The following is a 13192-nucleotide window of genomic DNA, read 5'->3' as shown; positions in this document are numbered from 1 at the left end:
ATGTAATGAATCTGTGATAAGCGGGGCCTTCAGCCAAACTCAGTGCTTAGTATCTGGAGGCCTTGTGTCTTAATCCTCACATCTTAATGAAGTAGTGACTTCAAACCAGTGCCTTACTACAAGCGTTCCTGCCTCTTATCACTGTCATGAGATAGGAGCAGAGATAATTTCCCCTTCTGACAGATCGAGAATATAGAGATAAAAGAAACTAACACCTAGTGGCCCCCATAGGATTTCTACATTTAATTCTCTGAATAAAGGCAGATAAAGCCAATTATTATATGGAAGACTACAAATATTTTTAAAAGGAAAGGAAATAGAAGCAAAGTAGAGCCTAATGTTTTATGAACTCTACAACTAAAAGGATTCTGAAACTTAGCTCTTTGGCTCTCAAGAGATTGTTACTCCAGTGGCTCACTCTTATAATCCTAGCTACTCAGGAGGCTAAGACCTAAAGGACTGAATTTTGATCTGCCCTGGCAGAAAAAAATCTGAGACTAATCTCAAATTAGCCAGAAAAATACCAGACTGGAAGCAGAGCTCAAGTGGTAGCGCACTATCCATGAACAAGAAAACCATGCAAGAATGCAAGGCCCTCAGTTCAAGCTGAGGGAGGGAAGGAGGGAAGAGAGGGAGGGAAGGGAAGGAGGGAAGGGGGGAGGGAGGAGGAGGAGGAGGACGAGGACGAGGAGGAGGACGAGGACGACTAAACAAGCCAGGATTTAAAAACAAAGTCAGACACACTGATCAAATTCCAGTTCTGCCACTAGCGATGGCAAATCTTTTACTTAATCTCCTTTGAGCTTGGCTCTTTCTGACATGTCAATACCAACCTCAGGGTTGTGTCTTAAGCAACTTGACAACATATTCTAGGCATTCAATGAAACTATATTTGATAAACAGACAATCTGGACAATCAGAACACAATCAGAACTGAAGATTTCCTAGGCAGATGATCATGAAAATGGTCTACCAGAGCAGCTGGAAGGGAGTGTAACCAACTACTTACACCTTGTGAAATCGCCCTGCCACAGCTCCAATGCCACCTAGGACATTTTGTGAACCTATTTGTAAACACCTTTTTGTCTTTGTTTTTGTTTTGTTTGGAGACAGGGTTTTGTTACATAACCCTGTCTGGGCTCAAATCCACAATCCTCATGTCTTAGCCTCCCCAATTGTCACATTATAGTTGGGCACCACAATGCCTGGCTTAACACAGACATCCCTACCCACTTCACTATTCCATTTTCACTAAGACCAACCAACCCTTTCCCCACTCTATCCCTGAACCTGGTCTTCCTCTAGTCTCATTGTCGTCAGTCCCATTATCTCTAGTCTTAGCCTCTCTTTATTAGCTTCTCATCACCTTTTCTCATCTCTCTATTCCTGTCACTGTTCTTTCTGATTCAGTGCTGTGACACACTGTCACCATACGCTTCTCATTCCTTTACTTTCTGCTGCTTGAGTTCTAGAAGCCATGATGAAATGACTTGGGGGAAAAAGGACAGAAAATAGAATATTATACAACCCAGAATATCCCTGGCTTTCTTTTCCAGTACAGACATACTTGACAGACTAGCACTATTCCATTTTACAGCTAACCATTCTTTTCACTACATTATCTCTGTACTAGATAAACCGCGTAGTCTTTTAACTACTATTCTACCCCAAACTGTTCAAAGTTGTCATTAGTGCTGGGCCCTGGTGGTTCATGCCTATAATCCTAGCTACTCGGGAGGCTGAGATGTAAGGATTGTGTTTCAAAGCCAACCTGGACAGGAGAGTCCATGAGACCAGAAAACCAGAAGTAGAACTGTGGCTCAAAGTGGTAGAATGCTACCCTTAAGCAAAATTGCTCAGGGACAGTGCCCAGGCCTTGAGTTCAAACCCCACAACCAACCACAAAGTTGTCATTAGAAGTTCCAGAACATCGGCTGGGAATATGGCCTAGTGGTAAAGTGCTCGCCTCATATACATGAAGCCCTGGGTTCGATTCCTCAGCACCACATATATAGAAAAAGCCAAAAGTGGCACTGTGGTTCAAGTGGTAGAGTGCTAGCCTTGAGCAAAATGAAGCCAGGGACAGTGCTCAGGCCCTGAGTCCAAGCCCCAGGACTGGCAACAAAAACAAAAAACCAAACAGAAGTTCCATAACATCCTCTCTCTAATAACCCAGACAGTCAAAAGCAAGGCCTCTGAAGCACTCTAGTATATCCTTACCTGGCTATGGAGTGACTCTGTTTCATCTCCAGGAGCGCTGGCCAGTTTCTCACCACTCCCCCTCTCAGTCTGTACGGTAGCATCTTGTTTTCCAGAGTTCTGGTCCACTGTACTGGTCCCCTGCTCACATACACTCTTTACAGTCTGAGTTGCTGCTGAAACAGTTTCTGGGGCACACAGGAAATGCTCCATGGTTTGGATTCCTATGTTATTTTGGGTGGGCCTTTCCATCAAGACCTTACTGGGTTTTTCATGATTGGCACTCCATCCTTCCCCGTGGTCTTCTTGCACATCTGTCTCCATTGCTTCTCCACAGGGGCTGGCTGGCCCCTGTGTGGCCCTCTGCTGTGAGGCACAAGCAGCAGGGTCCTTCACAGAGCCAATGGGCCTTACAGGCTGTTCACTCTGGTTGGTCCTTTGGTCACCATCCACTTTTTTTTTCTCCTCTTCTTGAGTACTAGGAAAATCAAGGTAGTTCCCCCTGAAAATAAATCAGAAATAAACTATGTATTACATTTTTTATATGGCTTGTCTCCTTAGAAATTCATGTTAGAATTTAATTTTAGAGCTAGATATGATGATGCACACCTATAATTTTAGCACTCAAGAGGCCAAGGCAGAGGGTGAATTCAAGGACAGCCTGGGTTATGCAGCAAATTCACAAAAATATCACAGAATCATCATTGTACTGAAGTATTAAAAAGTAAAAGCTAAATCTAACTATAGTATTTTCAAGCTGAGGGCTTTGGGAAGTAATGAAGATCAGTAATCAATGCTCTGTAAGAAGAAAGATCAGGCTGGGTGTTGGTGGCTCATGCCTGTAATCCTACCTACTCAGAAGACTGAGACCTGAGGATCAGGGTTCAAAGCCAGCCCGTGCAGGAAAATCCATGAGACTCTTATCTATCTATAATTAACCACCAGAAAATCCTAATGCTGTGACTCAAGTGGCAGAGCATTAGCCTTGAGCTGAAGAGCTCCAGGACAGCACCCAGGCCCAGAATTCACGCGCCACGACCAAAAAAAAAAAAAAAAAAAAAAGACCAGAACTAATGGACACGCCCCTTCTCTCCCCCATGACATCCTGCACTGTGCCTCAGGAGTCTATCCTTAAGGCCACACAAGGTTGTTGTTTCTTTTAATCCTGGAATAGACTACAAGTCAAAATACCTTTTTTCCTTTATAGTAACTTATCTGTGGTACTGCTAGTTAGGAACAGAAAATGGACTAAGTGAACTAAGACACCCCATAGAGATGGGAGGGGATAACAACAAGGGAAACTCTATTTTGACCATTTTAGTAACATAAGAATTAGGAGGCTCGAGGACAGCATAGGCAATACAGGTTAAGACCCCCATCTCAAACTGACAAAACAACAGTAATATATATAATGAATCAACATAGTCCAAAATACACTAGGAACATAAAGCTCACCTGATAGGTGCAGAGGAGGCATCCTCGCCTTGAGTCTCGTCCTCTTGATGGGCTTCACAGATGCAGCTAAACACAGACACAGTCTTCTGGGGACTAAGATAATACAGTAAAGTAATGTATCATGTTAGTTTTGAAAGTAAAAGTACCTCTGGAGACTATGCTTTTAGGCAAAAAAGAAATCCTTCCTCTGTGTCCTAATCTCCAAACTACTTTAACCCAAAATGCAAAGTCTTCATATATGTTTCAAACTAATACAACAAAAACCATTCAAGGAAAGTCACTGGATAAAAGGTAGGCAGAGAACTACATTAAATACTAGATAGGCAGAGCAAGCAAAGTCCAGAATGTAGAAAACTATACAACCAACCTAGTTTCTTCGATAGATAATTTGCAAGAGGGGGCAGAAAAAGAGGGACAGGTAGGCTATAATCTTTAAACACAACTCAAAGCCAGGCGCTGGTGACTCATGCCTAGAATCCTACTCAGAGGCTTAGATCTGAGGATCACAGTTCAAGGCTAGCCTGGGCACAAAAGTCTCCATAAGATTCTTATCTCCAATTTACCACTCAAAAAACTGGAAGATGAGCTGTATCTCAAGTGCTAAGAATGCTAGCTTTGAGTGACAGAGCTCAGGGACAATGCCTAGGCCCTGGGTTCAAGCCCCACTACCACAAAAAAAAAAAAAGTCAAATGCAATTGTATCTAATACTAATAAAATTTTATGAGACAGAGAAACAGAACATTAAGAACCATAATCGATGTTCAAAAGTATAATAAGAATTTGGTTCCATTTTGAAATCAGGACTCATCTTTTAGAGACAGCCTATTTATACATAAAATGATAAAACATTACAACCATCTTCAAAATAACCCAATGGGGAAAGGCATGCTGCAACACATACAGATTGGCCATTTAAAACATAGTGCTCCATTATACTTTTCTCTCCTTGAATCCTCCCACAGTAAAAAGAATGAGAAGGTGAAGCCAAGTAATCTGAACAGAGCCCAGTTAGGAAATGATTCACTTCACTTTAGAAGGAGCACTGATTATTTATAGTATTCTACCAAGTCTTGGTTTAAATGATGCTTATGGTGAGCTCACTAGTAAAATCAATAGTCAAGAATTTTAAAAACAGGAGCTGGGTATCAGTAGTTCATGCCTATAACCCCAGCTACTACTCAGGAAATTGAGATCTAAAAATTGAGGTTCAAATCCAGCGCAGGTAGACAAATTCACTGAGACTGTTATCTTAAAAAAAAAAAAAAAGCGAGGCTGGGAATATAGCCTAGTGGTAAAGCGCTCGCCTCGTGTACATGAAGCCCTGGGTTTGATTCCTCTGCACCACATATATAGAAAAAGCCGGAAGTGGCGCTGTGGCTCAAGTGGTAGAGTGCTAGCCTTGAGCAAAAAGAAGCCAGGGACAGTGCTCAGGCCCTGAGTTCAACCCCCAGAACTGGCAAAAAAAAAAAAGAAAAAGAAAAAGAAAGCAAGCAGAAGTAGAGATATGGTTCAAGTGGTACAGCACCAGCTGTGAGTGGAAAAAGGCATGTACACATATACAACTTAATAGCAAGTTATGCCTAGCACATAATTCTGCTAAAGGCAAAGAAATCAAATACAAATGTTACTTTCTGGGACTGGGAATGTGACTTAGTGGTAGTGTGCTAGCCTAGCATGTATGAAGTCCTGGGTTCGATTCCTCAGTACAGCATAAATAGAAAGAGCCAAAAGTGCTGCTGTGGCTCAAGTGGTAGAGTGCCAGCCTTGAGCAAAAGAAGCTTAGGGACAGTGCTCAAGCCCTGAGTTCAAGCCCCAGAACTGGCAAAAAAAAAAAAATCATAGTCTCTTCCCAACCCACAGTAGAATGTTATCTCATACACCTGCAATCTTGGCTAGTTGGGAAACTAAGATGTTGAGGGTTGCGGTTCCAAACTACCTTCATGCAGAAAAGTCTGTGAGACTCCATCTCAACAACAAAAAAAGGTAACCCCAGCTATAACTGTAAATCTAAAATAGTATACTTCAGTATAAGTACCTCTGCTGGACAGGAAGTTAATATATGATTTTAAAAAAAAAAGTGGCTCATGCCTATAATCCTAGCTATTCAGGAGGCTGAGATCTGAGGATCATAGTTCCAAGCTAGCCTGGTGATGGGAACAGCATGAGACTACTCAAAAAGCCAGGCGTGTCACTGTGGCTCAAGTGGTAGAGCGCCCACCTTGAGCAAAAAGAAGCTCAGGGACAGCGCCCAGGCCCAGCAAATAAATAAAATAGCCAGCACAAACAAAAGAGCTAGAGGCATGGCTCAGTGAACTACCTTTCTAGCAAATGCAAGGTTCTGAGTTCAAATCCCAGTGCTGCAAAAAAACTCTACAGAGCAAATAATCATAGGACTATGTAAGGGGTTAGAAATCCACAAATGAGAGTCAAGTATGTCCACAGACTATTTTAATTTTTAAATATCCAGATTTCTCTTTAAACCATTAAAAGACTGACAATAGTAAATTTATATTAGCAAGTGACAACCACTGGCAATGTAGCTGAGCATCCCTTTTTTTTTGCCAGTCCTGGGGCTTGAACTCAGGGCCTGAGTACTGTCCCTGGTTTCTTTTTGCTCAATGCTAGCACTCTACCACTTGAGCCACAGTGCTATTCTGGCCTTTTCTATATAAGTGGTGCTGAGGAATCGAACCCAGGGCTTCATGTATGCAAGGCAAGCACTCTACCACTAGGCCATATTCCCAGCCCTAGCAACCTTTTAAGTGGAACACACATTCAGTCCACCATCCTCAACACTCCAGCAGTTGTAGATCTAGTCTGTGCTACTGACTTTACGGTACCTGCCTCATCTCTGATTTATGAATCCTCATCTATGCATCAGCAAGTAGTCCAAGTAATTTTAGGCCAGTGACTCATGACAGAAACAAATGACAACAACCGTATTCTCAGACAGTAAGTGGAGGGCAAAGCTTCACTACCAACAGGGGTCACATTTTACTGCTAGCATTATAACCATCACAACAGAGCTAAAATAACAGCTCAATGCAATAGATAATTTGGCAAGCTGGAGAGAAAATGGCCAGCAGCTGCGGCCAAGTATGGACCTAGGAAGGACTATGTCTACAGCTATTCTCTCCTTCAGTCCTTTGCTTCCTCACCAATGGCACTAAGAATCTCACTCTGGCAACAGAAAAAGAAGAGCAAAAGAGGAAAGGCCTTTACATACCTTAAATCTAACAAAAGCATTGTTGACTTAAAATTAAGAAAGCATATGATCAAATGCAACACACTGCTGCAACCGTTAAGCTGAATTCAGTTTCAGTTCTTCATCCAGAGATCTATCAACCCCTCATTACCAGCAGCTTTGTACTCAAGTTCTCTAAATAGCAACCAGCTCCAGTTACCTGGCAACAGCCTCCGCAACAGCAGCAGATCCATTTTTTCTTTCACCAGTTACTGGCTCTGAATAAAAACAAATGCAAGGAGAGAAACATAATTCACACCTAAGAACCTTTATCCTGCTCTACTAGTACTTGAAACAAGTTACAAAGAGACAAAAATAAAAACAAATCAACATAAATGATGCCTTATAATTTAATAGCACATATTTTTCTCATTCCCACTAATTTTCTTTCAAAATTCCTATATAAAACTAATCATTTGGCTAGTAATACAATGCAATGAGTTACTAAACTAACATGTTCAAATAAAAGTTAAGCCATCTGAATAAAAATTCATATTCCTCTACATAAGATATTTAATTACATAAAAAATATAAAATTAAAAACAAATTTAAAATCATCAAAAAAAACCTCTTGCACGGATGGCTAATGTCTGTAATCCTAGCTATTCTGGAGGATGAAACATGAAGATAAAGGTTCAAAGCCAGCCTGGGGGCTGGGAATGTGGCTTAGTAGTAGAGTGCTTGCCTAGCACACATGAAGTCCTGGGTTCGAATCCTCAGTATCACATATAGTACCACATAAACAGAAAAAGCCAGAAGTGACACTGTGGTTCAAATGTGTAGAGCACTAGCCTTGAGCAAAAGAACCTCAGGGACAGTACCCAGGCTGAGTTCAAGCCCAGGACTGGCCAAAAAAAAAAAAAGCCAGCCTGGGCAGAAAAGTCTATGAGACTCTCATCTCCAATTAGGCACACAAAAAAGATGGAATTGGAGCTGTGGCTCAAGTGGTAGAGTGCTAGTCTTAAGTTAAAAAAAAAAAAACCTCTTGGAAAGCACATAAGCCCTGAGTTCAAGCCCCAGGATCAGCATACACAAAAAGGAAAAACTCAAAATATATTAGACTGATGTACAGATTTGGGGTGCTACCTTTGGGCTGCTATCTTAGGGAGATCTACAAAATAGAAAGTACTTCCCAAAATACTTAGTAAAGGTACATGAAAGACATTTCCAAGAATGAACCTGCAGCAGAAGTTTAAGGATGTTACTGAAAAGAAGTGTCCACAGAAGTGTCACTAAAAATGTCAACAGACTGAAATTTGTTCATTTAGAATTTATTCCAGTTGTACGAAAAAAAAAATAACCCTTAAACATTTCTAAAATATTCATGATTTAATATGATTTCAGCAGTGGATAGAGGAGTCAGCTGAAGTTCAGGGGAGAGGGTCCTGGCCTGTAAAGAGAAACATGGCTCTGGCCCAGGCTCCTCAACTTGTAAGCCCAGCCTTGGGGAAATGACTGCCATTTCTCAGTCTGTTTCCTCATGAATAAGAGAAAACAAAACCAACTTCACAATTTTTTTTTTTTTGTCTGTTTTGGGTTTTTTTGTCCTGGTCCTGGGGCTTGAATACAGGCATGAGCCACTAGCGCCGCTCTTTTCAATTCTTCCTGAATATGAAAAGCAATTACTTAACAGAGACACCAGTTTAATAAAATGAAGCATCCTGCCAGACGCTGGGGGCTCACGCCTATAATCCTAGCTACTCAAGGAGACTGAGCTGTAAGGATCATGATTCAAAGCCACCCTGGGCAGGAAAGGACGTGAGACCAAGTAACCACCAGAAAACTACAAGTGAAGTGCTCAAGGACAGCACCCAGGCCCAGAGTTCAAACCCCATGGAAAAAAAAAAAAAAATCATCTTCAGTAACATGACAATGACTAATTGAAGAATGAAATCTCTCAAGACTTTACAAATACATTTATAACTACAAAAATAGCAAACATTAGACACAAGACAATTAAAACTTCCCAACTGATCTAGAGCTAGTGGTTACCCAAGATTAACATAAAAGAAAACTTACTTCCCAGACTAAACTGCAAAGACTCTTCACTTGCCTCTGTCTCAGGACTAACCAATTTCATTCTTAGACAGAGTTTATCATCCATTTCTGGGACAGACCCAGAATCCCCTTTTTCACTTGCAAGTATGGGATCGTTGGTCTCCACCATGCTTTCCGACATAACATCACTGGTTGCTATGGTGCTTCCTGGATAGTTGCTAATATCTGAAAGAAGGGAAGCGAGAAGGAAGAAAGAGAGAACACTGAATTACAGAAATGAAAAGCAGCATTATCAAAGTCATCAATTTGCCTGTATGACTCCACCACTCTGCAGTACTAAAGGGAGTTCCTAAGATAGATCCTGTCACAAGTATCAACAACTAAGAACTAGTATTGACACCTGGTCTTAAGAGGAGCAACAGGATTCAGTTCCACTTCTGCATCTGGACAAAGGATGCTCCATGAGCCCTCAGCCAACCCACATCTGCCAGCATCAGGCATAGGTAGCAGGAGACTCCAGACGGCTTGACTGTTACCTCCCAGCACTGACTAGAGAAAACAAACAGGTTAATGTAGAAGTCTACTGGCTGCTTCAGAGAAGGAGGATCTAAGTTTTTCTTGCCCTGCCAAGCCGCAGACTGATTAGCCAGGGGACTGAATAAATAGTACTTATATCCTACTATGTCTCTTCCTTATATTACAGTTCTTTATCACTGCCCACTACTCAGATTCTATTGTCTTGCAAATCACATGCTAACAATCTTGTACTTTCCCTCTTCCTTCCCTCCACCCTTTCTTTCCTTCCTCTCAATACCTGTTATCTTCTGGGAGTAAAATCTGAATGAAATACCACGGCACCAGTCTTTTGAAACAAAAATCAGCCTTATCATTCAGTCAGACCCAACTCCTCAGACCTAAAACTATCACCTGCATAAAGAATGGAATCTTGGAAATCCACTTTTTTTTTTTCAATTCACTCACCAATAGGAGTACTATGTCTCTTGGGCTCCAATTTTAGGTGCCCAATAAGAGGTGGGGTTGCGCCAGTCAATGGTGGAATAATATCACCTTCTTTAGGCAAAGTAAAATGAAATGGGGTTTCTGAAACAAATGAACAAAAACAAAATAAACAAAAAGCAAGCCAAACAGAAATGTAAAATAAGCAAAAATGAGGAAAACCGGAAAACAAAAAGTCTCAATTACTCTTTGCTCCAAAACCATTAAACTGCACCTTCAAACCAACTCCCTACTCTTGTTCTGCTTTCTCTATAGCCATCAACAACAGGACTGACAAAAGCGGATGACCAGAGCACAACCAAAGGATACTCCAAAGCTTGGAGAGCCTTAGAAACTCAGGTCTACACTGAGCTCCAAGACAGTACTTTGGAATGAGTAATAGAAATTCAGATTCTCTCAAGTCTAGGTAGTATCTATCTGGTACTGACCTGTCAAAGGACTTCATACAGTTCACTGGTTCTTTGAGAAATACAAGGATTTCTGAGTTCAGCAGTACCCATCAGCACTCACTCAAGTTGCCAAAGTAGTAAATGTTCATTTTCTTGCACAATGTACCAGTTTTGCACAATGATTTGTTTTTTTTTTGTTTTTGGCCAGTCCTGAGGCATGGGACTCAGGGCCTCAGTGTTGTCCCTGGCTTCACTCTAGGCTAGCACTCTACCTCTTGAGCCACAGCACTACTTCTGGCCTTTTCTGTTTATGTAGTGAAGAATTGTGTACAATGATAAATCCAACATATGAAGCATTCTGAACAAATACAATTAGCTGTTATTTAATTATGGCAAGCAATAAAAAACATTTGATTAAAAAATTTGTCAAGGGGCTGGGGATATGGCCTAGTGGCAAGAGTGCCTGCCTCATAAACATGAGGCCCTGGGTTCGATTCCCCAGCACCACATATATAGAAAATGGCCAGACGTGGCGCTGTGGCTCAAGTGGCAGAGTGCTAGCCTTGAGCAAAAAGAAGCCAGGGACAGTGCTCAGGCCCTGAGTCCAAGCCCCAGGACTGGCCAAAAAAAAAAAAATTTTGTCAAGACTTACAGTAACATTTTGTTGTTGCTGTTGGTCGCAGAGCTAGAAATCAGGGCCCAGGCACTGTCCCTGAGCTTTTTCCTCTCAAAGCTAGTGTTCTACCACTTTGAGCCAAAACTCCACTTCCAGTCTTCTGGTGGTTAATTGGAGAGAAGAGTCTCATGGACTTTCTCCTGCCCAGGTTGGCTTCAAACTGTGATCCTCAGACCTCAGCCTCCCGAGTGGCTAAGATGACAGGCATGAGCCACGAGCGCCCAGCATAAAATGACTTGTAACTAGGTCTCAGTTCCAAATTCTCGGTATCCAGAACTAATAAATAGCTAAAGTCACATTTTCTAGTTTCCTAATTATTATCTCTATTTAATAAAATGAAAATGTCTAAAACTAAAAGGGTTTTGCACAGGAAAAGACAGAGTTACTAAACTAAAAAGATAGCCAACATACTAGGTGAAGATCTTTACCAGCTACACATCCAACAAGGGACTAATATCCAAAGTACACAAAGAGGTTAAGAAATTAACACTTCCCCAAATTAATAACCCAATCAATATGTGGGCAAAGGAGATAAACAGACTTCTCAGAAGAATGGCCATGAGGAAATGCTCAACATTTCTGGCCCTAAAGGAAATACAAATCAAAACAATGAGATTCTATCCTACCCCAGTAAGACTGGACAGTATCAAGAATTTGAGGAGCTGGGGATATGGCCTAGTGGCAAGAGTGCTTGCCCTGTATACATGAGGCCCTGGGTTCAATTCCCCAGCACCACATATACAGAAAATGGCCAGAAGTGGCGCTGTAGCTCAAGTGGCAGAGTGCTAGCCTTGAGCAGAAAGAAGCCAGGGACAGTGCTCAGGCCCTGAGTCCAAGCCCCAGGACTGGCAAAAAAAAAAGAATTTGAACAAAAGCCAGGCACTAGTAGCTCACTCCTATAATCCTATGTACTCAAGAGGCTGCGATCTGAAGATAATGGTTCAAAACCATACCAGGCAGGAAAGTCTAAGATAAGAGTCTTATTTGTAACTAACCACTCAAAAAAATCAGAAGTGAAGCTATGGCTCAAAGTGATAGAGTGCTAGCCTTGATCATAAAAAGCTCAGGGGCTGGCAATATGGCCTAGTGGCAAGAGTGCTTGCCTCGTATACAGGAAGCCCTAGGTTGGATTCCTCAACACCACATATATAGAAAAGGCCAGAAGTGGCACTGTGGCTCAAGTTGGCAGTGTGTGCTAGCCTTGAGCAAAAAAAAGAAGCCAGGGACAGTGCTCAGGCCCTGAGTTCAAGCCCCAGGACTGGCAAAAAAGAAAAAAAAAGCTCAGGGACAGTGCCCAGGTCCAGAGTTCAAGCCCCATGACCAACAAAAAGAAAAAAAATTGAACAATAATAAATGCTGATAGGGAGTTGTGGGGGAAAAGGAAACAAGGAAACTTATTACACTATTGGTAGAACTGTAAACTAGTACAACTACTCTGGATGGAAATGTGGAAGTTTTTCAAAAAATTAAACATAGGGGGCTGGGAATATGGCCTAGAGGTAGAGAGCTTCCCTTGTATTCATGAAGCCCTGGGTTGGATTCCTCAGCACCACATATATGGAAGAAGCCAGAAGTGGTGCTATGGCTCAAGAAATAAGGGTGCTAGCCTTGAGCAAAAAGAAGCCAGGGACAGTCCCCAGGCCCTGAGTTCAAGCCAGAGGACTGGGGAAAAAAAAAAAAACCTAAACAGAACTATAGACCTTCCCTATGACCCAGCCATACCACTCTTGAGTGTCTACCCAGATCATTAGAAATCAGGATAAACACACTCGCACATCCATGTTCATTACCACACTCTTCACAATAGTCAAGTTATGGAAACAGCCCAGATGCCCTACAATAGATGAGATGAGTGGATCAAGAAAATGTTTTGCCAGCGGCTGGTGTCTCACACCTGTAATCCTAGCTACTCAGGAGGCTGAGATCTGAGGATCGGGCTCAAAGCCAGCTCAGGCAATAAAGTCCATGAAACTCATGTCCAAATAAGCACCAAAAAAGGCCAAAAGTAGAGCTGAGGCTCAAAGCACTAGCCTTGAGCCAAAACAAGGTTAGGGACAGTGCCCTGGTCCTAACTTTAATAAGCCCCAGGAACAGCACAAAAACAAAATAAAAAGTCTTTAGAAATAAAGAAAAGAAATACATAAACTCAACTAAAGGAACTCTAATGAGTATAAAAGGAAAATCTAGCCAGCAAATCTATCTAGCGAAAGCTT

At 41.8% G+C, this 13192-nt stretch overlaps 1 protein-coding gene across 1 annotated transcript in view; it reads right to left on the bottom strand.

Moving 5' to 3' along the window:
* Nucleotides 1-13192, bottom strand: part of Tp53bp1 (tumor protein p53 binding protein 1) — a 66334-nt gene that overhangs the window by 20966 nt on the left and 32176 nt on the right. Inside the window, 5 exon segments of the mRNA XM_048333132.1 lie at nt 2221-2701; nt 3655-3747; nt 7060-7117; nt 8919-9122; nt 9879-9998. Coding sequence (XP_048189089.1) covers nt 2221-2701; nt 3655-3747; nt 7060-7117; nt 8919-9122; nt 9879-9998 — 956 coding nt within the window.

The sequence above is a fragment of the Perognathus longimembris genome, chromosome 23 (genome assembly GCF_023159225.1).
Source record: "Perognathus longimembris pacificus isolate PPM17 chromosome 23, ASM2315922v1, whole genome shotgun sequence".
NCBI classification, from domain to species: Eukaryota; Metazoa; Chordata; class Mammalia; order Rodentia; family Heteromyidae; genus Perognathus; species Perognathus longimembris.
This window is presented reverse-complemented; position numbering and strand designations above follow the sequence as displayed.